General features: G+C 40.8%; 1 protein-coding gene across 1 annotated transcript; it reads left to right on the top strand.

The window, feature by feature from the left end:
- The first annotated feature begins 306 nt into the window (after positions 1 to 306).
- slc9a7 (solute carrier family 9 member 7) lies at positions 307 to 24,234 on the top strand. Its single transcript, XM_053321799.1, has 16 exons — positions 307 to 851; positions 3,304 to 3,506; positions 3,587 to 3,664; positions 5,336 to 5,412; positions 5,531 to 5,643; positions 5,737 to 5,842; positions 6,220 to 6,361; positions 6,493 to 6,598; positions 7,489 to 7,577; positions 7,996 to 8,109; positions 8,383 to 8,494; positions 8,589 to 8,742; positions 14,978 to 15,041; positions 15,854 to 15,936; positions 17,197 to 17,302; positions 19,866 to 24,234. The coding sequence occupies exons 1-16, from the start codon at positions 593 to 595 to the stop codon at positions 20,127 to 20,129; spliced, it is 2,070 nt and encodes a 689-aa protein (XP_053177774.1). The 5' UTR covers positions 307 to 592; the 3' UTR covers positions 20,130 to 24,234.

The following is a 24,234-nucleotide window of genomic DNA, read 5'->3' as shown; positions in this document are numbered from 1 at the left end:
TTTCTGGGGCCTATGGGGCAGTTCTTGACTTTGCTCAGCGTTTCCAGCTGCGAACTCCCCCCCCCCCCCCCCCCCCCCCCCCCCCCCGCACACCCCATACCTCCCAATCTACACTACCTCTCACCCCCACTAGTGTCACTACCAAGGCCACATCACCCCACAGCGGATATTTGTTCCTTCTCTTCTTGCAGTAGGTCGACTTTTAACGTCCAAGCACACTCCGTGTCAATTTCCTGTTTTGAAGACTGAATTGCAAAATCATCAAAAATCCCAGGACAATGACTCAGTAGCTTTAAATCAGCCGACTTGGTGTGTGTGTGTGTGCCTGTGTGATTTGGTCTCCTCCACAACAAGGGCAGCGCAGTCTCCCTCCGGATCGGCTCCATCGCCTTTTCTTTTTTTTCTTTTTTTTTAACACCGCGCAGTGTACCTTTAAAAGGTTGACCTCGCCGATCTACAATCTGCGAGCTGTGGATTGTTTTCCCACTCGGCTCAGCTGTGTGTAGACTACCTTCCAGCAGTGACATGGCATAGAGGTGGTGTGCTGTCAGCAGCAACAGCAGCAGCAGCAGCAGCAGCATCATCCTGCGCCATGGAGGCTCTCCGACAGCTGCTGGAGACGATGCTGCCGCCCGTGTGGATCTTACTGATCACGGTGTCCGGATTGAACGCGGAGGGCGACGGAATGGAAGAACTTGCCACGGAGAAGGAGGCAGAGGAAAGTCACCGACAGGACAGCGTTAATTTGCTGACATTCATTTTACTGCTGACCTTAACCATTCTCACCATATGGCTCTTTAAGCACAGAAGGGTCCGTTTCCTTCACGAAACCGGACTGGCAATGATTTACGGTGAGTCTTATCTACTAGGTTATATGTTGAGTACACACACACACACACACACACATACACACTCCTTCACTACCACCACCTTCCCGCAGGCTTTGGTATGATTCAGTCAGCCTAGTGGTTGCAAAGAGGCTGCACACAGGCGATGAGGAGATAAAAACCTTAGCAGATGATTTAAGTCTGACCAAATGCACCGACGCGCCTCCGCATTTCCACCCCGCTCACATTGCTTCTAATTGGCCGGGCCGGCGCTAATTTAATTCTAGAAGGTGCTTTGAGCTGATCAGCCCCGTCTATATACTCTCCACCACCAGGCTGCTGATGCCGCTGCTGCTGCTGCCGCTGGTTGTGCAGCTTTATCCCTGACTGACCGGGGATCAGTGCTCTGACATATCTGAAGGCACTTACGCAATCTCTGTGCTATCATGAATTAGATTACAGTGACCCTAATGTATTTTATATTATCTCATCCCTCTGTGATGCTATTATACCATCCTAAAAATAGATCTTGCACAGTTTTTTTTTTTTTTGTAGGATGTTGATGTCATGTTGAAATGTTTTGATGTTTGATTTAGCATCTTAAAAGCCTCTGGAAGTGCTTCACATAAAAAAAAGAAATAGATAGATGATAGAAATAGAGGCAGTTTTGCATGTGTTTTATAGTAACCCTCACCCACACATAAGCAGAACACATTCTTTTTAAAAAGGAAAAAAAGAGAGATTATCTTGGTTGTTAAAAGCCACAAATTAAAAAAAATGAGATGCACGGCTGTCATCAGCTGGGGTCTGGATGTTTTTCTGTGCCAGTGAGTTTCTGCTGATTTCTATTGGGACATCTACATAATAAACACAGGAGATTGACTGAATAGATGCCAAATACAGTGTAAAGTTGCTCAGGAAGTGAATCTATCAGAGCAGAAGAGAGATATCGAGAGAAGAAAGTCTTCAGTCAACAAATCAAAGTCTGTCTTTATCATCTGAATGAATGAAAACAAAAACAAGGTCAGAGTCAATGGCCGCTGTCTGCAACAACATGTGGCAAGTCATGCTGAGCTGAACCAGGTGGGACAAGGTGGAAGAATGTAGCAGTGCAACATCTGTATTGTGTTTCTCTGGATCTCAGTCACTTATTAACCAGATATCGGATGAAAAAGATAGACTTTGGTTTGTTCTGTGCATGTGTTTCATGGAGGTTTTCCTGTTAATCGGCCTTCATGGTTGAATTAAAACCAGTTTCAGTGCTTTCAGCTTTTAGCAATGACCTAACACTGAATTGAAAACAGAAACTAAGGTTAGTTGTGTTTGATTGTTTCCTGACATTGGAAACTTCTTCCTGCACTTCTGGCTTAGATGTAAGGGTTATGGTATGTGTGTGTTATGTGCTTCAGTAAGACAGGTTCTGTCAGTATGTCAATTTCATATCATTGTTTCCTTTTAAGCAGCTTTTCATAAACTGAAACTCTTAAACATTGCTTTGGTTTGTTTAGTTTGAGAATATGAAGTTTAATCTAGATCAGACTGTTTGTATTTTTTGGACTGTCACCAGGATGGATGTGCTGCCAAGTTGGCATCCTGTTACAATATTGATTGAGTGTATAAAGAGCAACCTCTAAAAGAAATCCCTTTTTTTTTTCTCCAGTTGGCTACCGTGGAGTAATTATCAAGACAAATTCACAAATTGCCAACACAAAGTCTGTGGTGTCAGTTCTGAGAGATGAAAACATGACAAATTGCAGGATCACATCATTATGCTTATTTCCCTTTCATGGAGCTCCCCTTTTTCAAAAAACATGAAAAGCCCCTCCACCACCACCACCCTCCCCCAGGTGGAAAGAACCTAAAGTTTTTGATGGTGAACTTTAAGTCTAGTATCTTTTTTTTTTTTTTTTTTTTTAATAAAACAGCCGGTTTATTCCCAATTCTTACTCAGAGTCAACACTGTGTCAATATGCCTATGCCTGCAGCAAAACTGTCATCATGTGTGTTTGTATATATGTGTCTGTGTGTGTGTGTGTGTGTGTGTGTGTGTGTGGTTTGGCCGAAGCCAGAGTGTGATGTACATGGTTAACTCTCTTCTAGGAGGAATGAATGCAGTGCTGGCAGCGTTGCCAGAGGATTTATGTTCTCTGACTGCCTGCCTCATCTCTTCCTCCTGGCTTTAGCTCTCCCCACAAGCTCCTACTTACCATCTCCCCATTTTTCTTCCTTGCTCTGCTGCTTTCTTGTGTTGTCACAGCCTCAACCTTCGGGCTTGTAAAGCAGAAGCACCTAGAAAATGATCCGGCGCAGAGCAATCGACTTAATGAGTTTGCCTTGGCAGCATTTTAGTTTTGGATAATTGTAGATTCTTTGTAATTATTGTCTGTGTAATTGAAAAGGTTCTTCTGGTGGATGATAAATGCTCACATTTACACATTATTATCTCTCTTCTTCTTTCTTTCTTTTTTTGTCTCAGGTTTGCTGGTAGGTGTGATCCTGCGTTACGGCATCCCTGCTACCAGCTACAACCACAAAACCCCACCGAGCTGCTCGCTGAAGGAAGGGCCTGCCAGCACCCTGCTGCTTAATGTCAGCGGCAAGTTCTTTGAGTACACCCTCAAAGGAGAGATCAACTCCCGCGAGATTCACAATGTGGAGCAGAACGATATGCTGCGCAAAGTAAGACGAAAACATCAAAATCTTCATTTCTTTTTATATTTCTCAGATTGACCCAATTAACTTGTTTTTCCTCTCTCCAGGTGACATTTGACCCTGAAGTATTCTTCAACATATTGCTGCCTCCCATTATTTTCCACGCTGGCTACAGTCTAAAGAAGGTGAGACGTAACATTTTGTGGATATTTCAATTCTCAGTCCAAGGCTTTGTTTGTGTGAGACACGGTAACATGAGATGAAGTTGTAAGGCCAGGTGGACGCACTGTGCCTGCTGCCACAAACTGCTGTCTCATTGGACAGATGGTAAGCTAAGAAAAGCTCTCATTGGCCAGACTGTGACAGCGTCCAGTTTTCACTGTACATAAGTGGCCCTTTTGAGGAGGAAGTCCAGAGCAGATGTCTTTCGTTTCCTCTCTGGTGTTTGTGCTGCCACCTAAAAAAAAAAAAAACGGCTGACGCTGACAATATGAACCGTTTCTTCTTTCAGCCGTTGTGGAAGGGGATCTTAAACTGATTTGTTTTGTTCTGGGGAATCTTCAGTATGTCTGTGCACTTTTCATTATTATTCCGTTTCTAAATCTATGTAAAAATCCAGATTATGGCTCAATATACTTTCTCCATATTAGAATGACAGGTTACAGATCTTCAGTCCAGGTGCTTAAGTGTCCTGGCTTTGAAATAATAGAGTTAACCGTGTTTAAACAGCTGGTGACATCTGATTAATAGTCGTAGCATGAAGGCGTAGCTCAGCCAATTATACTGTGATAGATAATATCAAGGAGAAGGGGGGATGAGGAGGAGGAGAGGGAGGGGGAACGGCCGTGTGCTTTGCTACTGTGCAGATGTGATTGTGCAGTGGTTGAGTTTTAATTCTTTATCTTTATTTAATGTTTCGCAGGGCTGCACCTAAATGATTATTTTGATTATGATGTCATCTATGTGTTTTAATTAATAGTTCATCTTAGAAAAATGACAAAAAAAGCTCATCAAAATTTAACCAAATGAGCCCAAATTACTTGTTTTGTCAATCCAAAATGTAAATATAGCCAATATGATATAATAAGTGTGAAGCTGAAATAGTTCCCAAGCAATTTTCTGTTGATTTGAGTAAACAGATACACTAATATACTTAGTAAAATATGTGAATTATCAAAATTCCTCAATTCCATCATTTGATACAATCAGTCCCTACAATGTTTTTTAGCCACTGAAGCTACAAAGACTCCTGTCTTCACAAGCTTCTCTGTTTTTCTAGTGAAACTGCCCTTCAGGAATTTGCTGAGTACATCTGGCCTCAGGAAATAGGAAGCAGGAGGTCGTGTCAGCCTTTAAGTGGACTATTTTTTCTTATCATCTAATGCTCACTGCGGTCTGTGTGATACTGTTATGCTTCTTTTCCTCCTTACCTTCTCCATTCATTTAATTGTCTACTTTAGATCATCTCAGTGAAACCAGCAGGATTGTAACCGGTGTGCAAGTGTTTGCATAATTAGCTGAGTGTCATTGAACTGGGTATCCTGAACCTAATCTGTCTTCCATTAAAACATCACTCCTGGCAGTCACTGAGAGAAAAGACACGTTTCCTGGGAAGAATTAGCATTTTTTTGTTTCATGTAGACACTGATGGATTTTTAGAAAGAGCTCAGCTATGGAAGTGATCCAGAGAGGCTTTTGTGTTGTGCTGTTTGTTTGCTGCACAACCAGTCAGACAGCTGAACCACCGGCGCCGTCTCTGACCTGAAGCCTAATTTTGTACACTTTAATTACACTTCCCTTTTATTTTTGTTGTTGCTTTCCTCATCTTATTCTCCTTTCTTTTGGTCTTCTTCCAGAGACACTTCTTCAGGAACTTGGGCTCCATCATAACATATGCATTTCTGGGCACTGCCATCTCATGCTTTGTTATCGGGTGAGTGTCCACTTTCTCTTTTAATGCAATGTCATAGTTTCAAATCAGGAACTTACCGGATATCCTTCTGTTGTGAGCTTGGGTTACTTACCCTTAATTTTGCTCTATCTATCTCCAGGAACTTGATGTACGGTGTGGTCAAACTCATGCAAGTGGTCGGCCAGCTGACTGACAAGTTCTACTACACTGACTGCCTTTTCTTTGGTGCCATCATCTCTGCCACAGATCCAGGTATGAGACACATGTGCTGACAATCAGCCAAGAAGATCTGATGCAGTTTACATCTATGTACCTGAAATTAAATGATCATATTCATGTGTGCAGTGACGGTGTTGGCCATCTTTAATGAGCTGCACGCAGATGGGGATCTCTACGCTTTGCTTTTCGGAGAAAGCGTCATGAATGATGCAGTGGCCATTGTGCTTTCCTCGTAAGTCACATTTCTGTCACACTTTCATACCTCCTGCACCAGATACAGGTCTTTATCTTAGTTTCCTAGCCCCCTTTTTCCCCTCCTGATGCTGAAATTCAACACTGAAGTGTGACACAGAGCAGACAGCACTCTGCCGCCCTCTGCTGGAACATTACAGTTCACCTCCTAGTGGATGTGAAAGGATATTACAACTAATTCTTTTACAACATTTTGGTAGATTTATAAGAAAATGAACAAATCATGGATTAAAAAAAAGAAGCCAAAATAAGATCTTTTTATATCATAAAGAGTTGAATTCATTCAAATCAATGTTGGAAAATTTGATTCATTTATGTTAAATAGTGAAAATAACCTGTGTTTCATTTGTATTTCAGGTCTATTGTGGCTTATCAGCCTAGCGGAGCAAACACACACATGTTTGATGCTTCGGCCTTTTTCAAGTCAGTAGGGGTTTTCTTGGGTATTTTCAGCGGCTCCTTCTTGATGGGTGCAGCCACAGGAGTTGTCACTGCTCTCATATCCTTTTCTGACCCATGCTTTAAACAATGAAATGACTTGTATGAACATCAGTCTTTAGTGGGTAGCTGTGATGTAGTTGTGGTGAATAAAATACCCCGATGAGTGTTTTTCTTTAACTCTACCCCTACGTCACCAAGTTCACCAAGCTGCACTGCTTCCCCTTGCTGGAGACGGCCCTCTTTTTCCTCATGTCCTGGAGCACGTTCCTGCTGGCAGAGGCCTGCGGCTTCACAGGTGAGCTGTGCCAGTGCATGGCCTAGAGGGAAGTGGTTGTAGTTTTGAGAAGCAGGCACTAGACGTCTGTGGCCAGAATGCAAAACTACAGAAGCCCACATGTTTGGCATCTCTGTGACCTGAAACTATCAGAATTTGACATTTAAATAAAGGGGGAAAAAGCTCCTGAATCCAAGCATCTGGTGCGTGTAGGCAGGTGGAAAAAAAGCTTGAGTGTTTTCAAGGGGAAAAACAAAAGATATGATGACAAACTATGAAAGAGGAAGGTTTTTCACCATCAGTACAAATTTAATGCTTTTCTTATTATAATTGAACCAGAAATGTAGCATGACCATTTGACTATTTGGACATTTTTTGGATGAGAAGATCTTTTTACATCTGAAGAGCTTCTACATGTTCTTTCTTCTATATGACAGATCATTAAAAAGAAAATCTGTGCTTTCAACAGCATGTTAAGTATGTAAATATATCTACATACTAAACTGTGAATTTTCTGGTTCTCAATCACAACCTCAGTTTACCCACACAGAGCCCTTTTTTTAATGACAATTAAATTCTTGATTACATGGAATAACATAATTTAAGAGCCGTTCACACCAGCCGATGTTAAACCATCCTCATAGAGCTGAATCTGTCTGTTGGACAAATGAAATGTGACAGGGAGTTGAATAGAGATTATGCAGCAGATGTGCAGCAGATGAAATGAACAGACACAGCGCAGCAACAAGAGGATTGAAAAGCTAATCTTTAATGATCATGTTTCCAGATAGGTAAATTGTTCTATTGCATGTCCAAATTATTCAGTTCAACCTCTGCAATACACTGTCTGGTGGAATATTGATCTCTCTAATTGTGTGTGTGTGTGTGTGTGTGTGTGTGTTGTTTTACAGGCGTCGTGGCCGTGCTCTTCTGTGGCATCACACAGGCTCACTACACCCACAACAACCTCTCCGAAGAGTCCACCAAGCGCACCAAGCAGGTAGCATCTGGCCGCTTCTTGCACGTGTCCCCGCGTTTTGATTTGGACTGTTTTGAACCCCCCTGATAGTATGAACCCGCTGCCAGATGGCTCAATGATCAGCCTGCTGTGACCTTAATCGGGGCTGTCTGAGGACATCCCTCCTGACTGTTTTGTTTCCCAGAGGGGGGTTCAGTCTTGACGACAGGGTACAGATTAACACATAGACAACACGCAGCGTGACACATTTGGGCTCAGAACTCCAAGTATCTTGTTATTTGGTTTCAAAGAAAGCAGAAAACTTGTAGTGCATTGGCAAGGTTCAAGTACACGCAGATTAAAACAAGATTATTCTGTCAACATGTTGGCTTTTTTTGTGAGATTTTTTCAATGCATTTTTAAAATTGTATTCATGATGTATGTGATGTTTTCCACGCAGCTCTTTGAGGTTCTTCACTTCCTGGCAGAGAATTTCATCTTCTCCTACATGGGCTTGGCTTTGTTCACCTTCCAGAATCACATTTTCAGCCCCATCTTCATCATCGGGGCTTTTGTATCCTTGAAGCATGTTTTTTTTCTGTTTCCAGTTGGGACAATTAGAATTACCTTTTAAGCTGTATTAGTGGCACAGAGTTGATGATTTGGAGACTGCTGTGGTGTCCCTGCTGTTAGGACAGAGTTTTGATTAAAGTTCCTGTCTTTTAAGCCCAAAATCAAGGTCCCACTTTTAAATATCTCTACAGATAAGTCAGAGAAAAGTTTAATGTATTACTTGTTCTATATGAGTGTACAGTTACAAATTTCTTGACTGCTTCCTGTGTGCCAGCTGTCTATATTCATTGGAAGAGCCTTCAACATTTACCCACTCTCCTTCTTGCTCAACCTCGGTCGAAGGCACAAAATCAAAGGAAATTTCCAGCACATGATGATGTTTGCAGGTACGTAAAAAACACATTGTTTTTTTCTTCATCATGTCAGGGCGGATGTGTTTTGATTCAATGATTTAATTTTCCTGGATGTGACTCTCTACAGGTCTACGTGGGGCGATGGCATTCGCCCTAGCCATCAGGGATACGGCCACCTACGCCCGCCAGATGATGTTCACCACAACGCTGCTCATTGTCTTCTTCACTGTTTGGGTATTTGGTGGCGGGACCACACCCATGTTGTCTTGGCTACACATCAGGTAACATAGACATTTTTTTCTCCCCATTTGTTTTTTACATTTTTTTTTTTTTATAAATGAGACATAATACAGCTGCCAAGATTGAGACACAAACATCTGCCCACCATTTCCACAAAGTTTGTCAGTAGTGTCGCAACAAGCAGTAGCAAAAATAACAATTGACACAATGAAAAGCACAAATCCTTAAAAGAAAAGACTATTTTGTGTCTTAGAACAAAGTGTGATGAACTATTCAACATTCCCTCAACATTTGGACAAATTTACATGTTGCCTCACATTTTTTAATATGCAAGAAAAGGGGCATACAAATCTTCAAAAATACGCCCACGGTTATGCCTCTCTTCAATTAGTCTCTGAAAATGAATTTATTTGCAAAATAAGTAATCATATTTAGTATTCTGCATATTCTGTTTTCTAAAGAAAGATCGAGTGTGGCGTTTTAAATTATACAGACATGGATTAAAAATAAAAAACAAAACAAAAAACCCAGCTTGACTCCTGCCAAGAGTTACTAGCGGCAAGCAGCAGCTCAGCTTTTGACTCATGTAACTCAGTCACCCTTGAGCCTCCTTTTTAAATTACAAATTCAGATGCATGAAAAGAAAATTTAAATATTCTATTAATTTCAATAAATGTTAATAATAGATAGGCAGACACCTTGAAAAACCGAGCTACATTTAATTCCTATAAAAAATCAAGATAAAGTGAATTATTTATGAAGACTGAAGATTATCCAAAGGCAGGTTAAAATATCTACATTTTTGGAATAAATCAGGTTAAATAGAAGAGACTATTGGGTGGTAAAATCTGCCTGAAAAGACTTAAAATGAATGCATCCCTGCTTGTCTATCTGCTACAGAGTGTGCCAGCCAGTCATTTAAACATTAAACCCCTTTTGTCTCAACTTCACTGCTCCTGTAGTTATTGCTCTCTGATTTTGTGTGACAGTTGCGTGCTGAGCTTTAATTATGCATAGCTGATTTCTCCAATGACTTGTAGCTCAGTTCCCATTGACTTTATAAGATTTATCATGTGCTGCCAGTAGATGGGGCCAGAGTGCTCCACTGCTGCTGACTTTCCATCTTTCATTTCTTCCTCCCACAGCTTGAAGTCACTCTGATTTATTGTCTCTTGCGTCTTTGAAGGAATTCACTGTGTTTTCTACTGGCAGCACTAAAAGTCCTCTGCCTTCAGATTGAACACATGAACGTTAACTCTTATTATTATTCCTGAGACAGTGGTGATACTGAATCTACAATTATATCAGGTATTTATCACCAGGCTGCCACAATAGGAGCAGCCCCAATTTGAGATGTTATTAGTAAAGGGTGGATCTTTGCTCCTACTTGTCTATTTGGAGCCCAGCCTCAAATATTTTTGTCTGACCATGATGCACTGAGAGGCTCTATTTGTCATGATAAAGCGGATTATGTGCCATGATGTGTGTGTATGTGTGTGTGTTTGTGTGTGTGTGTGTGTGTGTGTGTGACAGCAGCCGCAGCAGCCTGAGTGAGCAGGCTCTGTTTAATATGAGTAATGCCTCCTCAGTCCGAGTAGGAACTATTGTGTTTGGTGGTGGTTGGTTCAGAGCGCTGCCAAAATCTCCCCCGTGAACTTGTCGCCATGGTAACTGGGACATGTGGCGTATGGCAGGCGGGTATCAGCCGTGCTCCTGTGTGATCCTTGTATCATCCTCTGTATATATGCATACATTTGCACATTTTTCGGCTGTATAGGAGGTACTTTAAAAGCACTGTGACGACATGTCTGCTTACAATACAACCAATCAGTTACTCAACAGTATTTTCTCCTTTTATGTTATACTGGAGATTACATTTGGAAGATGGTGTTTGCTTCTTTTTTATTTATTTATGACTCCTCTGGCCGGGAAGCCAAAAAGAAGCATTGCCTGTGAGACAGTGATGATGATGATGATGATGATGATGATGACTAGCAGGCTGTGATGGAGGACTGTTGCTGGGATAGAAAGTGTTTGGTGTGAGGGGCTTTGAGATGCTGCTGCTTACTGTTATTGGCTTTTGATGGATGGTCTGTAAGCAGGAAGGCGTACAGCTTATCACCAAACCCCGACAGAGCAGCCACCAGAAGAGGACGAGATCACTCTGTGCTCACACTCGGTTAATAGTTGCTGGAGACATTTAGGTTGGACTGTGGTGGAACATTACTGTATAATCCAGAACAGTGGTTCTCAAAGTGGGGTCTGGAGACCTCCAGGTGACCACTGAGGCAATAAAGGAGAATCATTTATTTTCAGTATAATGTCATCCATTATTAAAACAATAACAATGTGTTACTATTTAGGGTCATGGGTTTCATACACTGTCTGTAATAAAACATCTTAAATAAACAATCTTATCAAATGGGGGACTGTGGCCTAATTTGTGGTCAGTTTAGGGCAGGGAAATATTGGCCCATGGGACAAATCTGTCCCTACAACAATATTATTTGGCCCTTTTAAGTTTTCCCCTTGTTAAACATTACATCAATTCTTTTACATGACTCTTCATACCAATGCAAACATCAGACTCTATGTATATTCTACTCAATTAACTCTTATGAGATGAATAAAGGCACACAGCTAAATTTGGCCTCATTTTATTGTCAGTTGTGAGTATTAACATGTGCGCTCTATAAACCAGTATCGGTCTTGAATGAATTGAAGGAAATAAACAAAAAAGGATCAAGGATGTTGCCTGTAAAACATCAGCCACCCAAATAAACAGAGCTGGCTCATGGGTGAACATAATTGCTGTCCCTTGCTTTAGAGGTCCTAAATGTGAAAACTGAAGCGTGCTCGCTGCTGAAAATGTGCTTTTTAAAGATTTTGAAGTATGTGAAATACTGTAAGCCATTAAAGTTGCAGTTTAGGTCAAGTGCACATTTGAAGTTCTGCTCCACTAAAAAAATGTGTTTTTCTTCTTGTTCCTTCAGTTGGATGTTGGGTGTCATCTGTGGAGAATGATGGACGTGCAGAGTTTTATATGCTTTCTGTAGATTTTTGGAGCCAATTGAGGCTCAGTAAACAACTTACCCAAGTGTGATGTGTAAAATCGAAGCCTCCAATGCACTTTGTGACCTGCGGTTAAACTTTTTGAAAGGGAAAAATGTTGGCATATTTATAGATTCTGGATTTTTCAGTGAGAAAGGAGGAGTAGATGCCATTTTAAGACTTTTATTACACCAAGCCAAACATTTTTCTATGTCCTACAATTTCTGGAGGGAGGTATTTAAGTTTAAGCACCGAGTAAAGGGAGTGATAATGCTGAAAGGAGATGATGGTTCAAATGAAGTTCAAGCACTGACAGGTACTTAGTGAGATGACTTCACCTGGAAGTATCATATGTAGTCTAATCACTGAGAGCAGATGAAGGAGATATAAGCAGTGGAAATGTTAGTTGACACTTAAGTGGCTGAAATCAGTCGAATTGTTCGTTTGCGAGCTCTACTTCTTTCATCCAACATTTTTTTTTTATCATTATTTTATGATGTTTATGCCTGAACATCTGCTCAGCCTGTGAGCCAAGTTGGAGGATTAGTGCATGTCCCCAAAACAGAGGATCATATTTGGCTGTGACTGTTGCTACTTACTGTTGGAAAAAAACCCCACTGAGTGCTCACTGTTAACTACTTAATTCTCATTTATTCTTCACCCTCTTTTAAACTAACACTGACACTGACATGACTTTTGATCTGGAAAATGATACGGATGATTTTTTTTTTTTTTTAATCCAGTTTGTGAGAATATAGAAGCTTTTTCATGTATAAAACACTTTGATTATTAGGGAAAAACTCAATTAACAGCAGTTCATAGTCATTGGCATCTGCATCTAATGTTAACATGAAATGGGGGATTTCACAGATATGCTTTGCGCTGTGACCATAACAGTTCCTCTTCTGAGAATCTTAATATAGGACAAGTCTAGTCTTTATACACGCAGATAAAAATATAAATGTACCACTTCATACTTTTCTCTTCGACTCTTATGAGCCTTTTTTTCTCGTTTTAATGTGCTTGATCCTGAGTGTACATGTTTATGATGTGACAGAGTTGGTGAAGATGAAGCATTGCAGGAGCAGCAACGTCACCGTGGATACTGGGAGTACATCAGGTGCCGTATCTGAGCAGTGAACTGTGGTGGTGTTGGGAAAGTGTACTGTTGCTTAAGATGGGGCTCTTTTACCCTGTTTACTTCTGTTTTTCTGGTGATGACATGGGGTTTAGAGAAGTTGGGACTCTCAAGAATTATATGGTTATATATTTTCCAGAGAATGAGTTTGGTGTTTTTTGTCTGATTTCTTTAAAAAAAAAAGCAATTAATTCTTGAGAAAGAAGCTGTTTTCTGTCTGTGGAAATCACTGTGTAGCAGCTCTGGTGGAGCTAAATGCTGGTTACTGTAGCGTGATCAAGTGCTTTGTTCAAGGTTTTCTCTGGATGATGTGAAAACAATAGGTTGTTTTCTCTTGTATCTCTGGAGACTGTGCACAAGTTTATCACACAGCGGCGCGAAAAACACTGTGTTCCCTAGAAACAGCTCGACAGACCTGCGTGAGCTGATCTGAAAACTATTTGCAAAAGAGGAAGGTAATGAGAGCCAGAAGCCAAGCAAACAAAATTGCTTTAAAGGAATATTTGATAGATTCATGTAGATAAGAAGGGGATGTATTGAGGAGAGGGATCCAGGGTTAATGGGTGAACTGTAATCAGTGGAACACTCTCTAATGTATGAGTGTGTCTGTGTGTGTGTCTGTGTGTGTGTGTTTGAGCACGTGTGGCTGTGTGGTATTGTTCTTATCAGAGGAAACGTGCTATAGGCTGAGCCTCGCTCTTCTTGGGGCCCCAGCAGTGTGTCCTAATGCTTAATTCCTCCCAGATCCTTCCTGACGTAGCGCCGCTGGAGTTTGCACCTCTTTGTTTTTGCAGGTTCTTTGACCTCTGTGTAGCCCCCCGCCCCTGAAGATCCTCTGTGTATATATAGCTATATATATATATATATATTTGTGTGTGTGTGTGTAGTTTAGATAGGAAATAGTCCTTCAAGGCTCAACGTTTTCAAGCTATCAGACACTCTAGGACCTGCTCTTTTTTTTTTTTTTTTTAAGCAGCCAGGGTGGAAAACGGAAATAAATGTTTCTGTTCGTCATTGACTCAGAAGTGATATTTATGTACGGCTGTCATGGAAAAGTCTAAAGATAACCATTCACATTAGCTCAACCGTCAACTGCACAGCACCGCTTGTGAGTTCAGATGTAACCGTGAAAGGCTACACTTCTCCGCCTTGGCCCCTGTCCATAAGGATTAGACTCAACTGCTCCAGAGCTTATGTGAATTAAAAGTGCCCCTTTTAAAATCTGCTTGTGTTCAGTTTTAATCCCTCCCTGTTGGTAAGAGACACCAGGAGGAAATTATTCATGCCCCGGCTGTGAACGCTAAAAACATGTACTGTTGTAACTTCAATGGAACAGTTTGAAATAAGATGTTCACTGAGAGTCACATGACATTGATAGCGATCTCAGGTCTGTCTGATTTAAAGGTGAAGATCTTATCATGTAACAAAAGAAAGAAGCAGGTTGTCCTTTAAGTTGTAATAGTTTAAATATGGTAGTTAATTAGTTATGCTCTTCTGCTTTAAGAGACAAACACGCATAATTACTTCAATCATGTTATTTTTCTCGGTTTCTACATGATGATCTGTCTCTCTGGTGTGGGATCATTTATGACTGCATGGGAACTTATTTATAAGGTTGCGGTTTTCTGTTTTGCTCCATAACCTACAAAGGTAATTTCGGTGATCTCTTATCGGCCTTAATCTCCTTTCCTTCCATTGAATTTAACAAACTTTTGTAATATCTTTTGTTGCGTTTTTCAGCCTTCTAGGAAAGGTCTACCAAACAAGCGCTTTGATGTGCAGATTAGTAATGTAACCGAGCCGCAAAGAGGCCAAATGTGACTTCTTGCAGGTGCAGTAGTGGCACAAAAAAAAAAGAAACACACACTCACACACACACAGGACTTTTTGTGTGAAAGGAAACCATGTGAAAACAAAGAAAAGAGGTCAAAAGTAGGGGAATTACATGCAAACAGTATAAAAGAGGGCTGACAAATACTGCGGCTTGTAATTTACATTTAACCAAATATGAGCCAGGTTAAACAGCTTTTTTTAATATTTTTTATTAGTTGTTAATAATATCTTTCTACTTCCTTCCTGTGTTGCAGGGTTGGCGTGGACCCAGATCAGGACCTGCAGCCCTCAGCAGACAGCTTCCAGGTCTTACAAGGGGTGAGGATCTTGCTCAAAACTCATTTTTATTATTGCCTGTCCTAGAAACTGAAACCCCTCTACTTCTGCAATAGGGTTAAGGTTAGAATCAGCAATTCTGAGCACATAGTTCCGTTTGTTGTCAGAAACAGAGACTAATGTCCTGAACGACAAATGAACGGAAGCAGGATGGCGCTATTAGTCGCGTGAGATATGCCCGGAATTACTTTTTCAGCAGATGATGACGAATAATAGTGCTGGTTTAGTGCCGCCTACCCTGTTGAATTGTATCAGCTGTCCCATGCAGTTATAGAATTACAGTGAGCACAGGCTTGGGATTATGTCTGTGGGGGTGGGTGCAGGTTACCATGGAGCTAGGATGTGATTTTAGTACTTACATTGCTCAGATTGCTACAGATTTACAGTATTATTAAGGTGAGCTTGTTCTCAGTATTGTGAGTAGCATTTTCAGTCCTACTTTAAAGCTGCTGAAAACATGGTGTCGCATCTTAGAAGAATAATGCATTGATAAATAAGACTTTGTTGTGTAAAATTGGTGCACTTACCCTTTAGTGCTAAATATGCAAAAGTAAAATGTGTTGCTCTGCTTGCCTTCTTGCTGATACACGCACTCTTATACAGAAATCTCTCATGTGAAATAACCCAAAAAGGCTTATTGAGAAAATAAGTTTTGTTTATCACAAAGTTATTATAATCCCAGACATTATTACATCTTTAATGCTCCAAGTGATTTTTGGATGCAGATCTTATCTTATCTCATGCAGCCTGTGTAGAAAATTAGAATATAATGACTTTTCCATGTTTTTCCTCAGGATGGCCCCCAGGCAGAAGGTCAGAGTAAAACCAAACAGGAGAGTGCCTGGCTGTTCAGAATGTGGTACACATTTGATCACAAGTATCCTTTGTGCACTCTGCTCTACAGAAACAATGAAAAGTTTGAGTTTAATAATAGTTTAAACTAATTGGCATCTCTATTGAACTACCTTACTTTACAACACAATGAAAAATATTAACCACCTCCTCTCTGCCAGATTAAAGTGGATGTGTTTAGCAAATCTCATCCCCTCTTTCCTCTCTGGTGAACAACTGCATCCCCAGGTGGTTGATTGTGTAGCTGCTTGTGAGCGTAGCAGCTGTGCTTTGGAGTGGTGACTTTCTCCCTGATGACACTACGCTAGATGCAGCTGAAGCGTACAGGGGTTGCATATTTCTCACTTCTGAACAACGACACAGAGGTTTGGTGTGGAGAATTCTGTGACTTGTGGTGAGACATCAGGGGATTTACCTTTTGGGTAGCTGATGGCGTACCTCAACCGGGTGTTGTTTTGTTTTTTTTCTTTTTTCTTTTTTGCATCTGCAACGAAGCTCTCGATTCCGCTTTACACAATATAAATGTTCTGACAGGGACCCACAGGGACCCGTGACCTGACTGGTTGAACGGTGCGTCAGGTTTTTTTTTCCCAGAGTGCAATACAGCCTGACTAATTATAAACAAGAGGCAGAGAAGCCTGCCGTTTCACTCTCTGCTGCGCTCTCCGCCAAGCATCACAAAACCACTTTACCCTCAGTTGCTCGCAGAATCCCATGCAGATTTAGACTCCAAATATATCCTGCTGGCAGACAGCCTCTACAATATTAAGCCATAATTCATCCGCTGAAATGTATTGATGTTTCTGGAGGGAAAAGCCTCTTGTAGGAAATGACCTCAAGGTGTGTTTTTATTAAAATACACAGCTAGTTTAAACAGTTTTATATTGGATTTACCTTGTGTAAACTGTGTTTTAAGAGTTGTTTGGCTACCACTTTTGAGTAAGGCGCTATTTCTAAAGTGTTTATAACCTGTGACTAATGGTTTTATTAATGGGTAAGGAATGAATAATGAATAAAGTTAGTTAGATAGTTGTAAGCCATTAAAAAGGAGCAACTTTTGAGATGCCAGATTGTGGAAAATTCTCTTCCAGACACTTGCCTTGTGTTTTTCTCTTATCTTTTGAACAACTCATTACCATTTCTACCTGCACTAATGACTTTTTTAGTGGTTCTTATTAGCCAGTGAGAATCTCACACTTTATTAATGACTTGAATAACTGCTCATACTCACCTTTTAATAATTGTTGTAGAGCTCTTCGGGTCACTCTCCTTAACAACCTCTCAGTTACCTTAAACCGATCCTGACACACAGCGGCCCACCACTCACCTCCACTCTGCCCAGCTACTGTGGTCCGCTGGCGAGCTGTCTGACTAGCCCCCAGGCGTACGAGGTGAGTGTCTGCACGCACATCCACAAATAAATAGCAGGCACACCACAAACACACAGTGACACTCCTACATGACCACCGATCTGTGAAAAGTACATGCTCACATTGCAGAAGTTGCAGTTCACTGCATGATATCTGGTCAAAGGTTTTTAAAGGGATAGTTTGACACTTTGAGAAGTTTTTTAAGTGCTAATTTTGTACTTATTATGGTCCATCTCATTTTTAACTTTCTCTTAAACATATATAGGTAATTATGTGATTGTGAACTGGGTTGGGTGTGAACATGCTTTCATGAGTATGTATATTTTTATGCATATATCTTGAGTTCTGTTTTTAGGCAGTGAACTGATTTCCTGATTTACACAATGACAATAAAGTGATTTTGAATCTTGAAATATGCTCATGCGGTGAGGGTGAAAGTTAGCTGAGAAGATTCATACCACTCTCATTTGCACACAAAATATACAGCCAGCTTAGCTTCTATCTTAGTTTAGCATAAAGACTGGAAACAGCTAGCCAGGTTCTGTCTGTCATTTTAGAGATAGCTTGGCATGTAACTTCTTGTAAAACAGTATTCTATATATATATAACAGTTGATCGTTTTTGGACTGAGCCAGATAAGACATTTCCTCCTATTTCAGGCTATGCTAAGCTAACTCAATTTTTCTTTACAAATTGTGTGGCTAAAAATATTTGGGGAAAAAAATCGATGTTTTGATGCTAAAATAAAAGGATTGATCTCAACTATTGTTCACATTAGTTAGAAGGGTGAGGTCTGTTCCTGAGTCCGGTCCCTCAGGAAGGCTCTCCTTGAATACTGAAGGTTTTTCTCTCAGGAGAATTGTAATATCGTCAAAGTATTCTCAGTGCCTGCCAGTAAACACACAAAGCAGCGAGGCCTACGGCTAGGGAGAAAATGGACGGTCAAGAAGCCTTTTTGCATTCAGCTGGCACAAAAGACCCTTTTCAGCACCACCTCAATGATGATCGGGTTGTGAAAGACGCTGCGCTCCGATATTTTAAACACACAGACACCCATTGAGGGGCCGGTCACACTCGGATTCACTCTTGCAAGTTTTTCCTATTCTTTGCATGTGACATAGTTTCACATTGGAGCTTTTGGTTATTATAGACTCCTTTCACAGTAACCCACAGAGCCTGTCACAGTCAGGCTGCAAAATCCAAAACTGCATTTCTTCACTCTGACATTTTTTTTAACCCACTTTAAAAATCTCTGAAAGTTTAGTTCTGTCTTCTGCTCTGCATCCCTAAATATTCTCCTCTCCTGGTGTGTTGGAGTTGGTTCGCCTGTGTAAGGCTGGCTGGCAGGCGTGCTGAGAATTTAGGTAGTTGCTCATATAATCAGGACCGTCCAGTATTCTGTGTTGCCAAGCGGAGAGAAACAGGATTAAATAAAGCTCCTTGCCTGGTTCTTCTTTGGTTATGGATATTATGAAACCTGGAGGGAATAAAATGCCTCACAAACAAAGGAGATTTTTGGTTCATGCTGACTTCATATTGTACCAAATTTAAAAAATGTGATTATAGATGTATTCCCCAAGCTAGGTAGAAATACATGTGAAATAATACTCAAATACAAAATCCTTTCCAAGCTTTTTATGTAAAATAAACTAAAGGCCTCAAACCAGAAATGTGTTTCAGTACCAGTCTGTGCCCACTGCTTGTTAATATTTTAAAATGGGCCAAAAATATATACTTTAAAAGGAAAAAAGATGTATAATTTAATAAAAGAGGTGAGCACTGTAGTTGTTTTTTTTTTCAGCAAATGTTACTCAAACTATAAGTGCATTTATTGGGGACTGTTTCAACCTCCATTTTTCCCCCTCTCTTTATTTTTTAAAACATTTTTACACTGGCTTTTTAAAATGATATATTTTCCTTTTCCCATCATAACAGTTGTGCCTCTATTTTAATTTGCAAATGACCCGACCCATACTCCTTTTTATCTAGATAAAACTGATGGATTCATAATGAGTGTTTTTCCTCTGCCCAGTTAATTGTCGGAGCGAAGTGGTTATGTAATTTCTTTTTTTTTCTTTTTTTATCCCTTCATCTGAGTAATCCCTGTATTGACCCGACGTTAACTCGTGCTGTTCTCCCCGCGGACATGGCCAGACTATTGATTGTCAGTCAGTCAATTATAGATGTGAGAGCCTCATGGCATAGTTTGAGAGCTTCTACATACTCCGAATGCAATATTCACTTTTAAATTAAGTGTCTAACTTTGAGTTTTGAAGTGTGAAGTGTGTGTTCATCACAACACGTTTGCTGCTTCGCTGTGGGGGTGGGTTGAATGTTTATGCACATCTTGTGGTTTCCTGTGTGCTAGTGCTATTTAATGAAGTTGCTGCAGTAAAGGTAAGTGAAACCCTCCTCCTTCTCTTCTGTAAATCCATAGTGTCCCTTATGTGCCTGTGCACTGTTAATGTCAGTCTGTTTATCTGTTCACATCACATGCACCCACACTGTACACCGTCCTGCGTCTGTCCCTCACCCCCATGTTCGCCATCCCTCCCCTCATGTTCCACTGTGGATGTATTTGCAGAACCACGAGCAGCTGAGGGACCACGACTCTGACCTCATTCACAACGATGGCGACCTGACCTTCATGTTCGGCGACACCTCCATCACAGCCAACGGGGCGTCCGGCAGTGGGGTGGACGGTGCCGGGGGGTCAGGCTGGAGTGCCAATGGAAAAAGGAGTGGCAGCACCTCAGAGGAGGCGCTGGAGCGAGAGTTGGACTCGAGGGAGCAGGAGCTGCTGAGCCGTGGCACGCGCCTGGTTTTCCCCATCGAGGATCACGTCTGACCCTGCCTTTCTCCCGCCTGTGCTGTCAAACCTCCCTGACCTCACCCCTAGACCGCCTCGCCCTCAGCTCTCTTCTCATCCTGCGGGCAGAGCGTCCAGTCCTTCAGAGATAAGACAGAGTGGAGATGGGAGTAGACAAGAGGGGAGGGTTCAGAGTGACTCTGAGCTCCAGGCCCGAGAGCAGAGTTCAAGGAGCATTTTCATCCTCATCACAGAGACGCAGTTTATCCTCTAGGAGACATATGACCTCTTGTGCGTCAGGGGACTAATTCTCCATGCTGTTATACTGTGATTCAGTTTGACTGACTCTTTTGTTGTTTTTGTTTTTTTTGTTTTGTTTCCTCTGCATAAACAGGATTGAAACTTTTATGCAGGACAAGATACGAAATTCAAACTGCACTACTGAAAATGTGACACTTAGTGTGTTCAGCTGGAGTGTAAAAGTAGTAGAAAAATGAAAAATATTGCCCAGCAGCACTCTCCCATCATGTGATCTGACCAGTTTTCTGCCTTCACAGTACATTAGTTAGAAGTGAAACGATGCTTAGTGAATTCTTTGCCATCGCTCCCCATCTAGATGCTAAAAACAAGTCCAAACAAACCAAATGTTAATGGTTTATAGATTAAACATGTCCTCTCTGGTCAATTTGTACCATTTGTCTGAAGCTGCTCAGTGTGTTAATGAAGCTTTGTGCAGTTTCACACAAAAGTATCTGTGTGGAGGAGATTCTGGCATCTGAGTGGTGCAGAGAGGGACAACAAACCTTTTACCCTCTCCAACACCAACACCACCACCACCACCACCACCACCACCACAGCCCGTCATGTGTGAAGTAACATGGGTGAAGAATACAAGCATGTAAATAGCTACAATGCCAAGCTTTGTTTCTCCTTTCAGTGCGTTACATCTCATGACTGATACAAAAAGCATCTGTTGTCTTTGAGCTGGCCCGGATCATTATCTGTGTTAAGGGCTGGTTTTCATATCAATAACAGTAACAAGCAATTGGAGTGTTTCAATGCTAATTACATTGTTTCATTCTTAGGTGATGCTGATTTCCCGAAACTTCAAATATCATCATTAATTATAAACTCTAACACAGTTAAAAAGGAATTTGAACACTGTCAAATAAAAGGCAGGCCTTACTTCTAATTTTGATTCTTTTGCACCATTACTACATTGTCTGCAGCTTGAAAAATGTTTAGAATTATTAATTAAGATGCATCCATTTAGGGAAAATGTGATGTAATGTTTGCACAGGTTGGATTTCGGAGTCCTCACAAGAGCTTTACAAGTTTACAGCAAAGCTTGAGGAGGGAAAAGTTCTTGAAAGACCACAAGATTCACCTGACCCACAGTTTTTAGACATTCTAAAGTCCTGAATATAAAAAAAGAAGCTCTGAATACTAAATGCTTAGTACTGAAGATTAACACTCATACATAACCTCACAAAGCAGAACCCACCTTTTACCTGCATTAGCATCATCTATATATTCTTTAAACTGTGGTGTCTCTGGACTGTTTAGCCTTTATATACTCACATCAAATGCTTGTCAAACTTGCTAGCACTTTAACTGAATTATGGACTGAGTTGGGTCTCATAAATTACTAATGTCAAGTATTTTAATGGGATATTTTTTTAAACTAGTGTCTCGCCTGTTGTTCCAAAACCTTGAGTTCCTAGGTTAACTGCAATATTTATGAACACATATATTTCTAATTTGTCTAGTCCTGTTTCTTGTTTGGAGACATTTTTTTAACATACATTTCCATTTTACAAGAAGAAAAAAATCATGTTTGAATGTCGTTGGATAAGACTGTCTTAAAGTAGTAGTTAAACATGCGCTTCTTCACTTAGATAAGAAGACAAGTGCCACTCTCATATCTTTTTAAATGTGAAGCTACAGCCAGAAGCCAGTTAGCATAGCTTAACACAAAGACTGCTAAACAGCTAGCCGAGCTCTATCTGCTGAGAACAAATATGCTTGCCAGTACTTCTAAAGCTAACCTGTTCGCACATTGTATGTTGTTTGTTTAAATTAAACAAAAACAATAGAGTAAAAATGAAAATTTAACAGTTTTACACTTGATGAATTTTGGGCCAAAGTATTATGAATTAGGCTAATTTTGCTACATTTAGACCACTTTGGCTAGCTGTTATCCTGTTTTCAGGCTAAGCTAAGCTAAGCAGCTGCTAGCTGTAGCTTCATCTAACTCTCTGCCAAACAATGTATATGTGAAGTTGCTTATTACTTCTCTGGCAGTCACTGCTCATAAAAGAATAGAAATCTACAAACTTCCCTTAACATGTGACCTGAATTCCTTTATTCTATTAAATTGGACTCTGCTGATAATAAATAGGAACACATGTTGCTTCCTTTAATCGATAAACCAAAAAAAAAAAAATCAATTTTATTTGTCTCATGTATTCATATACGGGTACAGTCACAGTGAAATGTAATCTCATCACTGTGATTGTACCTTTAGTGGGCTGATGGTATCCTGCATTGTTGGAGAAAATGAGGTGAACCTCCTGCGGTTAACGCATGTCATCACAGCATTAGATCAATTCTTGTGCACAGCAGGTGGATAACATCAAATACAGCATACAATACATGACATCAGTTCACCTGTGGCCCAGTTAGCAGCTACACAGAGCAGTTTAACCGGTAAGAGGCTCAAATCCAGCATGCAAATCCTTGATAAGCGATTGTGAGCTTTTCGAATTTCACTTGCCTCACAACTCTGTGTTGGCTGACATTTTTCCACAACAAACCATGAGCCCTATTGTTTTCTACAGGGTGATTTGTGTCACTCCCACATAAACTACAGCAATGTTTCAATATTTCTCATATATTAATTGGCAACCTTCTATACTACAGTTCTTCACTGTTTGTAGGCCCTGTGGGATTTCCTCCCACACAGCATGATTAAGAGAGGAAATATTTGGTCATTTATCCAACAAATGTAAATAGTAGCACATTATCTGGTGCCCTGTTCTGGATCTAAAGAGCTCTGTCAGCCCTGATTCAGCATACACATACCCATGCCCTTTGCTCTGGGAGTAGGAGGAGGTTCCTCCACTGTTTCTTTCTCATGTTCCCCTTTTCTTAAGTCTAGGAAACTGCTCCCGGTTTGAAATTCACCACATAGCACGTGTCGCCTTTGTTTTCTCCTTTGACTGCACACAGCGGTTCCTGCATTTATGTATGAGTACACAAGTCCAGGTGTGAAAGAGGTGATTGTGTAAATTGAAATCTCAGGCTTCCACAGGAGGGAAGGAGGTCTGCACACGTTTTATGGTTTCACCGGGGAGCTCCAAGAGGAAATGAATCTAGTTATGTAAGCTGTTGCCAAGCAGTACGGACTGTGGGTCATTTAAACTTGAGCTGGAGTGAGAAGTAATGTGAAGCACGGCACTGTGCTTTCTGACGAACATGTCTGCAGTGCGATGACAGGGAAGCTTGTCGGTATCTAGGGCATTAAAATAATCACTTTCACCATTTTTGTCTCAACAATCCATTAATGTTAGACTCTCTGATCCCCACACTGCCTCTTCTGTTATATGGAAAGGTGACGCAGGCATTCCCCATGCTGTGTGATTATGGTATGAATGTGAAAAACAGACCAAACTGTGATTTTTGATCATATCTGTTAAGGATTTCCACACATTTACTGCTGTATTTACTAACAAAAGTGCATAAAAAAAGGCAGAAAATTAGCTCATGTATGTCAACACTCAAGTTCAAACTGACTGTCTTGTGTTTTTCTTCAAGATGTTGGAGCACTTTATAGACAGCAAATTAATGTGCAACTTAAATGTTGGGTACAGGCAAACAAATTAGCAGAGTTTGGCACTTTACCTCAAGCAGAGGACACTCGTGGGACTCTTATATAACCTTCATGCGCACTCATCTCTCTCCAGACTGTTGTGCTGTCAGTTGTCTTTGCTGGCTATATTTACTTGCTCTCTTTACCTGAGAAATATGAAATGTAGCTCAGTTGTCAATATGTGCACCTGTTGTTTCTAGTAGCAACTGGCTGCCAGGTTCTACCTGCCATGGTTTGCATGTCAACATGTTAATAAAAATTGTTCAACTATAA

Source organism: Scomber japonicus, chromosome 7 (assembly GCF_027409825.1).
Source record: "Scomber japonicus isolate fScoJap1 chromosome 7, fScoJap1.pri, whole genome shotgun sequence".
NCBI lineage: Eukaryota > Metazoa > Chordata > Actinopteri > Scombriformes > Scombridae > Scomber > Scomber japonicus.
This window is presented reverse-complemented; position numbering and strand designations above follow the sequence as displayed.

Excerpts from the sequence above, each read along its gene's own strand:
- slc9a7 (XM_053321799.1), top strand. The coding sequence starts at position 593 with ATGGAGGCTCTCCGACAGCTGCTGGAGACGATGCTGCCGCCCGTGTGG. Across the intron at positions 5,644-5,736 it reads CATCTCTGCCACAGATCCAG|TGACGGTGTTGGCCATCTTT; the intron begins GTATGAGACACA and ends TCATGTGTGCAG. Across the intron at positions 8,495-8,588 it reads GCACATGATGATGTTTGCAG|GTCTACGTGGGGCGATGGCA; the intron begins GTACGTAAAAAA and ends GACTCTCTACAG.